We start from the raw sequence: 12,583 nt of genomic DNA on the forward strand, positions 1-12,583 counted from the left end.
CGTATTATGCTTGGAGAAAGTGGCGCTTCAACCATTATGATCAAGAACATGAAACCACAAGGGAATAGGGATCCATACACAAATTGATTAATATACCAACAAGTTCAGCACAAAAAAACTGAATAAAATTAGGAATATTTCTGAAATGGTATAAGTAACAAGCAACGTATCACAAGATTTTACATGAAAAACAGGAGAAAGAGATCACAACATTTCTGACTTGTATTATTCTTTTGACCCTCTTAGCAAGTGCCTCAAAAAAAGACCTGTCCAGGAATCATGAGAATTTTAAAACAATTATTCATTTGAAGGATTAAACTCTTTCTATATCAAAATAAACTAATATGGAATTTATAATTAGAAAGTAGATGAGAAGATTCATACCGATTGAACAGCAAGGATGTTTCTGGTCATCTTCATTTTCAATGTTGGAGCTTATGACTTCACCTCCAATTGCTGAAGGCTGTAACTCATCATTATAATTTTCCTGGCCATCTTCACTTTCATTGTTAGACCAATCAGACCTGTCAGAATATTGATTACTGAATTTTAATTTACCAATTTCCCTACCAGCCAGATCCGACTTATGTTCTAAGTTATATACAGGTAAGATCCCACACCCTTTGATCCCCTCCGTTGACCACCCCAATTCTACGTTATGTATGAATTGAAATGATAGTTTACAATCATTACTTCCAAATTTTTCTCTTTTGTAACAATACCAACCTAACAATACATGATCTGAAATTAATCTCACAATATAAAGGTCAAAATACATAATACACCTGTCGACTTCTTTGCCGTGTTCTAAGATGATACAATGCAGGGGGTGACTCTGAAAAAGGAAGCCCTCAGAAAGAATGGTGCAGAATATGAAACCAGACAGGTTATATTTTGGAATAGGAGGAATGGTTATTGAAGCCTTCATTGTTTGAAAATCAAACTTGCAAGGAACTTGTGCTCCTGGCAAGAAAAGGTTATTGACATCTTTAAAAGGGTCTTTAGAGTATATTTGTACCATGTTCTCAAGAAATGACCGTTGAGTGGAGTCTGTGTCCAGATAAGTGCAATTAATGCCACTCAAAGTTATTAGGGATGGCGGAAGTTCTGTTAGAGACACAAGTTTCCTGCAACCATCTAAATCAAGCCATTTTAGCATTGAATGGTTTCGGATATTCTCAGGGAGACATTCCAAGTTGCAACACTCTTGTAATGTTAGCCCTTTTAAAGATTGTATGCCATCAAGGATGGACCACAGACTTAATGCATTCATTTCTGTGCACCCTGAAAGGTCTAGTTCTGTAACAGACCCAAGTCCATGATCATCTGATAACTTATTCCCAACAATGTTAAGCTTGTTACACTTGGATAGGCCAAGCGAAGTAAGTTTTCTATTACGCCAAATCGATGAAGACAATTCACGTATAGCAGTGCCACCTAAGGTCAACTCTGTCATTTCATCCGATGTCACTGAAAATTCTGTGAGAGAATAACAACCATCAAGTAAGAGTTCACGAAGAGATTTTGAATGAATGTTGGTTTTAAGGCTTTCAATCTTTTTGCAACCTCGTAAATCTAGATATCTAAGATCAGGGAGAGAAAAGATCGAAGGATGGAGCTGACCCAGGCTTTCACATTGAAAAAGATATACTCTATGAAGATTTGTAGCCTTAGATAAGTCTGGGATCTCAATCAGATTTTTGGAGGATTCAAGCCAAAGTATGTTTAGATTCACAAGATTCTGTAACAAGAAATAAAAACACCATTTAAATTCATAAATAGAGAAACTAAACCTAATTAAGCATAAATAGAGACTTTTTAAGAATGAGCATTAGACTTCCTCTCATACTTCAAAAAATTAACAAGTATATCCAAACACATTTGTACCTGAACTCCATCCCATAGCTTTTTAAGCTTGCTATGACTCAAGTGAAGCTCTATGAGCATTTCAGCACAAAAGGTTGATGGCAAAGACTCAAGACAGTATCCTTCCCATCGAAGATACCTCAATTTATCAGAAATCCACTCAAGACCATCGGGAAAGTACACATTGCATGTGTTTCCTCTAGATATATTATAGATTTTAAGATATCTTAAATTTTTCATCCTTCTAAAGGAATTAGACTTCAAGTAAAGATCCCCCACATCTGTACTATCGAATGTTATCCCTTCGACAGCTTCAGTTCCCTGATAAAAATTACATTAATAATTAGGAATGATTGTCACATATACTTTCCTTGTTATATTTCATAATCACATAGATGTGTTATTTTGATGTAGAAGGGAATGGATCCTCTACTTACTTTGTTATATTTTAATACATCGGATATCTCTTCAGCTTTCCACAGTCGACTTCGTTTTCCAGGATCTTCAGATTCTTGATTAACAATCTCCCGTCCCATTTCTTGTAACAAATCATGCATTTCTATAGTACAAACTTCCCTTTTGACATGCAAAATTGAATCTAGTTGAATGAGAGCTTTATCTAGAAGGACGTCTATCCCACTTATTGCAAAGAAATCAGAAGCTTCCAGTAGATCTCTTACAAAATCTTTACCCTGTCCACTCAACAAGCATGCGATGTCTAGAAATATGGCCTTTTGACAACGATCTAACTCATCATAACTCAATTTTAACACATTATGAATTTTTCGATTGGGAATCTTTTGGAGCTTTTTCAATTCATTTTCCCACGCTTCTTGGCCCCTTGAACTGAGATTTGCACCTAAAACTTTTAATGCCAGAGGGTTACCTTTGCAATAGGCAATTACACTTTCTGATAGATCTTCATATCCAATTTTAGGTTGTTTTTCTTTGAAGGCAGTCAAACTGAATAGCTGAAAAGAATCATGCTTGTTCAATTCTTTAAGCTCATATATTTCACATTTACTCACCTGACTAAATATGTGCTTATCTCTAGTTGTAATAATGACCCTACTACCTGGTCCCAGACCATCAATTTTTGGGATAAGATCATCTATTTGCTCTAAGGTTTCTACACCATCCAACACAATTAAAACTTTTTTACGCCCAATCCTTCTCTCGGAGAAAGGGGCTTCTATGTAGGATGCATCAGGATGAATATTTTCTTCCTCTAACAATGAAGACAAAAGTTTATTGGGTACAACATTGAGTCCATACTTGTTTGATTCATCCATTACATTGAGTAAGCAACAACCTTCGAATTGAGAATACATTTTAGCATATAAAGCCCTAGCAAGGGTGGTCTTTCCTATGCCACCCATGCCCCATATTCCAAGGACTCTGACTTCATGTGACCCAATTTTCAGCTTTGATTCAATTTGGTCATAATTTTTCTCAATTCCAACAAGCCCGGCCTTAATTTCATATGGGTATTTAAGATTCAGTTTCTGCAAAACATCTTCAACGATATCCTTAATGAAGCGTGATTCAGTCCTAGCATACGAAAGAGGGGAAGAAGGTTTGATAAGTCTACAAATACAATGGAAGGAAAATACATCTATATGATTGGTAAATAAAATTTATAGTCGACATGGTGGCACTGGCAGTTCCTTAGCAGAGCAAGAAAGAAAGAAAATTAGATTTGAGGAAATAAATACCAATGATAGAGAATGTAATTAATGTCTAAATTTTCTAGGAAGTGAAATCCTAATGAAAATTCGAAAAAAATAAATAAATGTTTTATGCTAGAAATATAACACAACTGTGTGGGATGGATAGTGCAGATTTCAAAAATTGTGTGTATGCAGGGTACAAGCATATGATTATTAAATAGTTTTCAGAAGGTCATATCAACTATGGCCAGGCACATAAACGTCATTGTTCACTTCTCCAAATAATTCGGCCTGTTTACTTTCTAAAATTAATTTTAGCTTTCATTTTTTAAAATCTATGTTCATTTCCAACCATGAATAAGGAGATGAAAGACTCATGTAGTATATAATTGTGCTATATTAGAAAACAAAACATGAAAATTATATAAAATAGTTTATTGGTTTTACTTAGAATTTTGAGAACATACAAGTCATGGCATGTACAAAGCTCGATAGTTCGTTTTACTTACTCAAAATTTTGAAAGTCCCAACCGCCTAAACTAGCTGCCTCAGTGAGAGCGGCTTTCCATTCCTGTAACTTGTCATTATTGCTCTTCAAATCTCGCTTATGTTTTGCAAAAGCTTGCTCGTAACTCCCGGTCTGGTTCCTCACATGTGATGGATCTATTTTGTAAAAAACTGGTATCACAATGTGTTCCTTATATTTCTTGCATTCAAGAATCTTCTTGAGCTCATTCAAGCACCATTTTGAAGAAGCATAGTTTTCTGAGAAGATGACAATAGATGCATGTGACTTCTCAATGGCTTTGATGAGTGCTGGCGAGATCTCATCTCCTTTTTGAAGCTTATTGTTGTCTATAAAGGTTTCAACTTTCTTTCGGCTCAGAGCATCATAAAGATGGCTGGTGAAGTTTCTGCGAGTATCCTCACCTCGAAAGCTAAGAAAAACGTCATATTTTTTCAGAGGCACCACATCAGAAGAAGATATGGAAGAAAAAGCACTGCTCATTTTCTACCTAGTGATTATGAATTCCAAGTGCCTGCACTAATCACAATGCTACACTCAAAAATAAAATAAAAATTTATGTTTAAATGTGTTCTTGATACTTGTCAATGATATTTTTGACAGGTACTCGGTTCATATATCTGATTGACATCAGATCAAGCAGTTCAAGGTTCACATATTGCTCATCTATGGATATAATAAATAAACAGCATTTGTTATTTCAAGTCGTTTGTGATTCTTGGAAATTTGTTTGTCTTATATTAATGGCTTGCTTATGATGTGGAAAACCTATACAGTTATTTTGAAGATGAAAAAACTTGAATAGACATTAAAAGCTTAATGACATGAAATAGTAAAGAATCTTAACATTTTTTTGAATGACAAATCCTAGTAGTTAGTTGTTAGATTAAGTATTGACTATTTCGTCCAGGTTTGAACCGAGAGTCTCCAACTTCTTATCCGTGAGTTCAAATTTCAAACCAGTTGAGCTACTCAACCTCCCAAATAAAAAAACTTAACTCAGATTAAGTGAAGAGCAACCAAAATAAAACATAGAATTCAATTCAAGCAACAAGGTTAAGCATCATTGGAGTCCATACATAAAATTAGTCATAAATAACCAGCCTATGAATGTAAAGCAAAAACAAATCTGGCCCATGTATGATACTTTTTTCTCAAGCAGCATTTTCAGATACAAAACAGAGTAATTTCCTAATCAGTAAAAATGGGGTACAAATAAGAAATATGAAGACTAATTAAACATTCATATACAATTCTTGAAGACCAATTTAATCTTATAAGTTAAATTAAAATTGATGGAAAAAAGATGATACCAAAGTCAGATCCAGCTTAATGCAATAGAGGAGAAAAAGACTGTATGGCTTAGCTTCTGCTGGAATCAATTTTGGATCAAAATAACAAATGTGATTTCACTGTTATGCAATCCTAAGTAAAATGGCTTCATTGCTCTTTAACAGATACCATAAGATAAAATATACTGTAACATACAGTAACCTTGTTGACTTGGGGGCTTCACTTGGGTTCCAACTACTTTTAAGTTTTAACCAGAAAAATAAATACATGTGTATTTAAGGCCACAAGATTAAATACAAACTTTATCTTAAAAATAACTCATTCAACATCTAAAATTTATAAAATTGATTTTTTTTTTAAAATAGAATTTATCACTTGTTTCCTTTTTAGTTTTATACTAAATGTTTAGCTCAGTTGATACAGTGCATAATATATGCAAAATCCAGGGTTCGAATATTGGACGCCATCAAAAAGAAATGTTTTTAAAAAGTTATTAACAAGATTTTTTCATGGTAAATTCTATCCACTAAACTACTTGATAAAAAAAATATAAAAAAAAAAAAAAAGACAGCATCCATATTGACGTTAGTAAATCTTATGATAATTTATCGAAAAAATAATAATAAATAAGAATTTACATAGATATGTTATTTCGGCCATACCCCAGTGAAAGTTGAGAATAGATAAAAGGTGTTTGTATTTGACATTTTTGTCGAATATCTATACTTTTAAAAAATTAAAAAAATACATGGTTTTTGGAATAACTTTTTCATTTCTAATTATACCTCTAAGCAAATCTGTCTAGAAGAAATAGAAGAAATATATAATTGAATCCTGTCATCTTTTAATTTTTCTAATTACATTTCATGTATTCATGGTTACACACTAAAATGATAAAATTATCCTTAAATAAAATTTAATTTAATCTTAAACTCGGTTTAAGTAGGTCATGTAAACTTAATTTTAGTAGACAATGTAAACTGAGTTTAAGTGTAACACTTTAAGTAAGTTATATAAACTTAGCTTAAGTAGGTCATGTAAAATGATCAGTTTAAGTGTACATACTAAAAGTTAAATTTTGCTTTAACCTCTTCAACCTTGTTTAATGATTCTACATAATCTTATTTTAAGTATGTACTTGTAAACTCAACTTAGGTAGACTATGTGACTAAATTTACATGTACCCACTTAAACTGAATTTAAGTTAACCTCAACGATGTTAATTAACGTTGTTTATGTTGCACCATTAAATAATCGTGTTGTAAAGTGCATAACATATCAACGTTTGAACAACAAAGAAAAAAAATCGAAACTCTAGCATCAATGAAAAAGAAGAAGAAATTCAATTATTTATATGCAATAGAGTATGGACGAAAGATGTTTTGATTCACTCTTTAATCTTCTATATAGATTGATTGACCATCCATAATTGTTTGTGGGGGAAAGCGGGTGAAATTTTAGAGTGACAATGAATGAAATCAAGGTTTTAAGAAAATTTATATAAAAGAACAATTTTAATTTTATTATAAAATTTTAAGTAAATATATGTGTAATAAGAAATACATAGGATGTAAAAAGAAAAACTCTTGTTATCATCAAAACTCAAAGTGGTGTTGTCAAACACATTTTATTCCAACAATATGTTCGATAAAACGCATACAAGTCTGGGATCATCCTTGACTTTATAATGTTGCGTGCATTTTACCAACTACTTATCAACATTTGTAGTGGCCATATATCATTGTTTTAAACCTGTTGATTACACCTAAGCAGCAATGGAGCTAATTAATGGATTTTTTTGACAATAATAGAACCATAACTACATGACTGCCTACTTGGAAGCTTGAGAATGATGGTGTTTATACAGTTAAGAATCCATACAAGGACATTATGAATCATGATATGGCCCTTTTGCAACATCGTGTGCCGAGAAATTGGAATTATGTTTGAGTTTAAAGTTGCCACCGTAGCTACCACAATTGTTTGCCTACTACAATTCGATTGCAATTGAAAGGTGTTTCGTGTACTGATTTGTGCGCGATGTGTGAAGACTTTGGTGAAGATAATACTTATTTGTTTTTATGTGTAGTAAAAGTGTGCTTTGTTGGAAGCACACGATTTTGGATTCCTTTGATGGTAGTCTTCGATCTTGCTGCAAGTTTCTCGAAAAATGTGTTTTCTATTCTATAACATCTGGACCAGCAGCAAAAACAAATCTTTGGTGTGACGCTATGGAGTATTTGGAAGAATAGAAATAACAAGGTTTGTAACAATGTTACTGAAACATCTCAAACTATTTGTGAACGTGCACGTTCCTTCTCGCTAGCTGGATGAATGCCCAAACTATTCGACACCATACTTTTCGGCATTCCATTACACAGAGCGATCTACATATTGACATAACCAAGTCCCGACAGGTTCAAATGCAATGTAGATGCTTTCTTTTCTCATGCTCTGAATCGAGTCGGGCTAGGTATGTGTATTCGAGATGATTGTTGAACCAAAAATCTTTTTGATGAATGTTTTAATAATAACAAACTTTATGGAATAAACACTAAGTTTTATGAATGGTGATCTACTGATGTTTGCACTTAAGTCTTTTCCGAGAAGTAAACAAGAAATAAGTCTTTTACAAGTGCATAGATATATTCAATGAAAGAATACCAAAACAATAGCATCACAAGCTCAAAGAAGATATAGAAAAAATATTGTTTGAATCAAATGAGTATTGATTGAAGATTCAACAAGAAGATGTATTTTATGATCAATTGACTCATCCTCATCACCACATGGTTTTCAACAAAGCATTAAAAAATTTGAGGAATAAAGGGTTAATATTTGAAAGACACTTAATGAACAAGAAACATTGTGTGGAATCACTAAGAGGAACTATGAGAAGAATTGTATCATCAAACAATTCAAGGTTAATTGACCAAGAAGATATTGTCTTCTTATATAGAAGAGAACATTATCAACTTTGATGAAAAGAAGGTTCTCATGATGAAGATGATTATTACACTCGAAATAATTAGAATCAACTTTGAAGAGAAACCAACCGATGAATAAATTATTTATTAAGTCATTCATTAATTGGAGAACTATCAAGGAAGACAAATCATGATCATATGCATGAAGATTCTATCATAAAAGACTTAGGATGATCCAAGAATCTTCAATCATTTTTCAAGATATAATTTGGGAGAATAGAAATCAATAAAAGGAATTTTTACTTTGAGAAAGGTTTCTCATGTTCTTACAAAAGAACATTATGGTCATAAAAAGTGAAGAGAACACCTTCACTTTATGTTTTTAAAGATAACACATATTTACATTTATTATCTTGTTATCTACTAATGTGAGAATGTTTCAGTGAGAATGTTCTCAAGAACGTTCTGACCTCGCAAAGATAACAAAACATCTTTAACAAAGCAAATGACAAAAATCATCTTTTGATAAATGTCAAGAATGTGCATAATCAAAGATCAAGAATAATTGTTATTCTCTTTGTCTCACCAAAAGAAGGATCAATGATCATAAAAATCAAGATCCTTAAAGGCATTAAATGGCAAGAAATCAAGACAAATCAAAGCATTATGGCACATGGGCCATGATAGCAAAAGAACAAAGATTAAATCATAATGGCCTTAAAAGAGTGAAAAGATTCATTAAAGAAAGGCTTAAATATGATATTAGTCCCTGTAATTTGGGTCGGTTTTGAATTTCGTCCCTGTAAAAAAAAAACTTTGAATTACATCCCTGTAAAAAAAAATTTGTTTGAAAAAGGTCTATGGCCCCACATTTTTGATGATATGGCATGGGTTTTGCCACATGGCAGTTGCTGACTGTGCAACTTATGCCACATGGCGCTGACGTGGCATGCCACATAATATTAAATTTAAAAAAATAATTTTTAAATTCTAAAAATTGTTTTTAAAATTTAAAAATATAAAAAAAAAATCTGAAAAAAATTTAAAAATATTAAAATTATTTTTATCATATAATTTTCAAAAAAATTTTTTTTTTAAATTATAAAATCTGAAATTTCTGAAAAAAAAAAATGAAATGATTTTTTTTTAAAATATGAAGAAAAAAATATAATTTTCAAATTAAAAAAAATTAATGATCGAAAATTTAATTTTAACTGTTTTTTTTCGATTTTTTAAATGATTTTTGAATTTATTTTCATATTTTTTTAAATTTTTTAATTACGTGGCTGCCACGTGGCAAAACCTATGCCATATCATAAAAAATGTGGGGCCAGGGACCTTTTTCAAACAAAAAAAAAATTTACAGGGATGTTTTTCAAACTTTTATTTTACAGGGACGAAAATGATATTTAAGCCTTAAAGAAATATCTCAAAGTTGTTCCTTGTGGAAAAAGCATATGACATCATCATATAGCATTAAGATGACATCAACACATCTTATCAAGTGGCTAGCAAGCTTCTACAACAATATTACAGCTGATAACAACTTGCAAAACGTGTTCCTTCTTTGTACAAGTTTGGCTGGTACAGAGAGAACGTTATGGAGAACGTTCTGGGTAAGAAAAACCATCAAAGAAAGATCTCAAAGTTGTGCCTTAGCATATGACATCATGCAATGACATCAAGCTTGCATCATCTTAAGTGGCCTCCAAGGCTTCTACAATCAGGCATATAACTCGTTACATCTTGCAAAAACGTGTTGCTCTGTGCCCAAGTTATGGCTGGAATAGAGAGAACGTTCTCGGTGAACAGTTTCATGCTTTCTCTCCAAGCATCAAATGGAGCCAATTTATTTTGAATTTGAATTGAGCTCCAATAGCTCTTTTTTGACTTGTTCTCCAAGGATACATCTCCTATAAATAGAGGACGTCCATGAAGGTTAATAGCAAGAGTTTTGATATACAAAAGCTTTGACATCTCTCTCTCTCTCAAAGCTAAAGAAATCATTATCTTCATCAATCTCTTTAACATCTCTTTCGACAATCACAAAGCAAACTCCATAATCTTTCACTATATTTATCATCTTTATCTCTCATTGAGAACATCTTTCTGAGTTTGTATTTGTACAAGGATAGTTTGTTTGAGACGCTAGATCCAAACAACATCTTTCTCATTTTCGTTTGAGACATTAGATCCAAACAATCATCTTACAAAGAGATAACTAGATCTCAAGTCTATTGGGCTTAATAGTTTGAGATAGGAAGAGTTCCAAGCTTTCTTGTGCAAAAGCAAAGAATTGTAGAAGCCTGCTGAGGTTGATAATACAAGGGTTACAGACTGATCTGGTGTGATCAAGACCTTATAGTGTTGGTTAGAAGTTTCTACCAACTGAATACTATAGTGGATAATCTCACACGAAATGTGGGGACTGTGGAAGTAACCGGGATTGGTGAACCAGGATAACTCTCCTGTGTTATTCTTCTTTCTCTCTCCCTCTCTATCTTTTATTTTTACACAATATGCACACACTATCACACTCATTAATATTTATAACTCCTCTCTCCCTCCCTCTCTCCTGTGTTATTCTTCTTTCTCTCTCCCTCTCTCTATCTCTAAGATATTCTGGTCCTAATTAATCACAACCAAATTAATCCAGAGTTCTCTGGTCGTTAAATAACCATTAATATTGTTTTATCATTCAGCTTAATAATTAATTATAACTGCTTTATATTTATCCAGAGTTCTCTCGTCCTTAATTAACCATAAGATTATTTTATCATTCAGTTTAAATAATTAATTATATAATTATTATCCAGAACATTCTGGTCCTTAGTAAAACTGCTTAATTATTTAAACCTTACTTTATCCAAAACATTCTGGTCCTTGATAAAACAATTGTTTAAATATCTAAATATTTTATAATCTTCTTTTATCTAACATTTACCAAGAATTTTCTTGAGTACATAAACTTGTTAAGTTTCAGGATTAAATTTAAAAAGGGTCACAATTCAAACCCCCCCTTTCTTGTGACTATTTCTTCCACTTCAATGATGAGAGGTTGTTTTGTGTTACCTAAAACCAAATGGTTGACTCCGGTCCTTGATGTGGACTTGAAGAGGCTTTAGGTTTATTATAAACATTGTATTGGGTGCGTGATCTATAGCTAGGTATTGTGGATTTTGGCCTTGATTCCAAAAATGTGGTGGATAGTCTCTATGGTAGAAAAAGTAACGTTACTAATTATAGTGCAGTTATAATTGATTGTAGACGCATGTTAGCTTGTGATTTAGCAATTGATGATGTTAGGTTTAATCAGAGACAAGCCTACGAAGTCGCTGATGTTAGTTTCTATATTCATACTAAGATTACATCGTGTATCTCAACTATTATGCAATAAGTTTCTTTATGTCTAAAAATAATAATTCATTTTCTACTCATTGTCCAAGAGTAGCACCTCTTAAGCAACCATACATCAACACCACTTCAGCGCCACCGTCAAGGGCACCACCAAACAATGACTCTACCATAACTCTTACATCCTCGCCGTAGTCAAAGTCATTGAATCCCACCCCCATCGTCGATCTATGATTTTCCCCTGGTTCCGTCCTGGCCTCGACCAAAACTACAATCGCCACCATAAAAGGTTCTATCTTCACTCCCGTCATCGGCACCACCTCCAAAACCACCTAATTGCATCTCTATTTACGGAATCATTGACTTTGAGGACAAGGTCAATTTTGAAGAGCAGAGTAGTGATAACATTAACCAAGAGGAAGAAATTTCGGATAACGTATAACAAATGATGTTAAAGTGAAGGGATTGCATTACTATCCAGGAACAATAAGATTAGCAGATAATAATAGGAAGGTAGTTTTATATTTGTTTGTTATGTTCTGAGTAATAATAGATAATTTAGTTGTATATCCTTAGATATTAATAACTTCGTTTTTTTTTGTCAAATTGTCTAGTGGTTAAAACTCACATATTTTTTATTAAAAAAAAAATAACTAACACATTTTAAATATGGACATAAGTATTTCGTGATTATATATTACCGAAACTTCTCTGAAGGACATAAATCTATATTTCATTTCTTGATTGCTTTTCAGAGAAGTTTCGATAATATATAATACAATAACAATATTGACTTGGGTTCCAGTCTACTTTCTATAAAAAATAAAAAATAAAATGGGTTTATGCCACGTTGTATAAAATAACAATAATAAAATAAATATAATAACCATATTAATTAATAAAAAACAAAGATAAGAAATGTGATTAAGAAAGGAAGGAAGGAAAAA

General features: G+C 32.4%; 1 protein-coding gene across 4 annotated transcripts; it reads right to left on the reverse strand.

The window, feature by feature from the left end:
- Positions 1-49: 49 nt before the first annotated feature.
- Positions 50-5,601, reverse strand: LOC25489138 (disease resistance protein RPV1). 4 transcript variants are annotated; one of them, XM_024777989.2, is made up of 6 exons: positions 5,376-5,601; positions 4,046-4,581; positions 2,304-3,417; positions 1,888-2,187; positions 385-1,741; positions 50-266 (listed from the first exon to the last, which is right to left on the reverse strand). In XM_024777989.2, the coding sequence occupies exons 2-6, from the start codon at positions 4,543-4,545 to the stop codon at positions 226-228; spliced, it is 3,312 nt and encodes a 1,103-aa protein (XP_024633757.2). In that variant the 5' UTR covers positions 4,546-4,581; positions 5,376-5,601; the 3' UTR covers positions 50-225. The 4 variants fall into 4 exon arrangements, with proteins under 4 accessions (XP_024633757.2, XP_039687173.1, XP_013460037.2 ...); XM_039831239.1 differs by having other exon boundaries at positions 4,046-4,593; XM_013604583.3 differs by having other exon boundaries at positions 4,046-4,576; positions 5,376-5,600.
- Positions 5,602-12,583: the final 6,982 nt, after the last annotated feature.

The sequence above is a fragment of the Medicago truncatula genome, chromosome 3 (assembly GCF_003473485.1).
Source record: "Medicago truncatula cultivar Jemalong A17 chromosome 3, MtrunA17r5.0-ANR, whole genome shotgun sequence".
NCBI classification, from domain to species: domain Eukaryota; kingdom Viridiplantae; phylum Streptophyta; class Magnoliopsida; order Fabales; family Fabaceae; genus Medicago; species Medicago truncatula.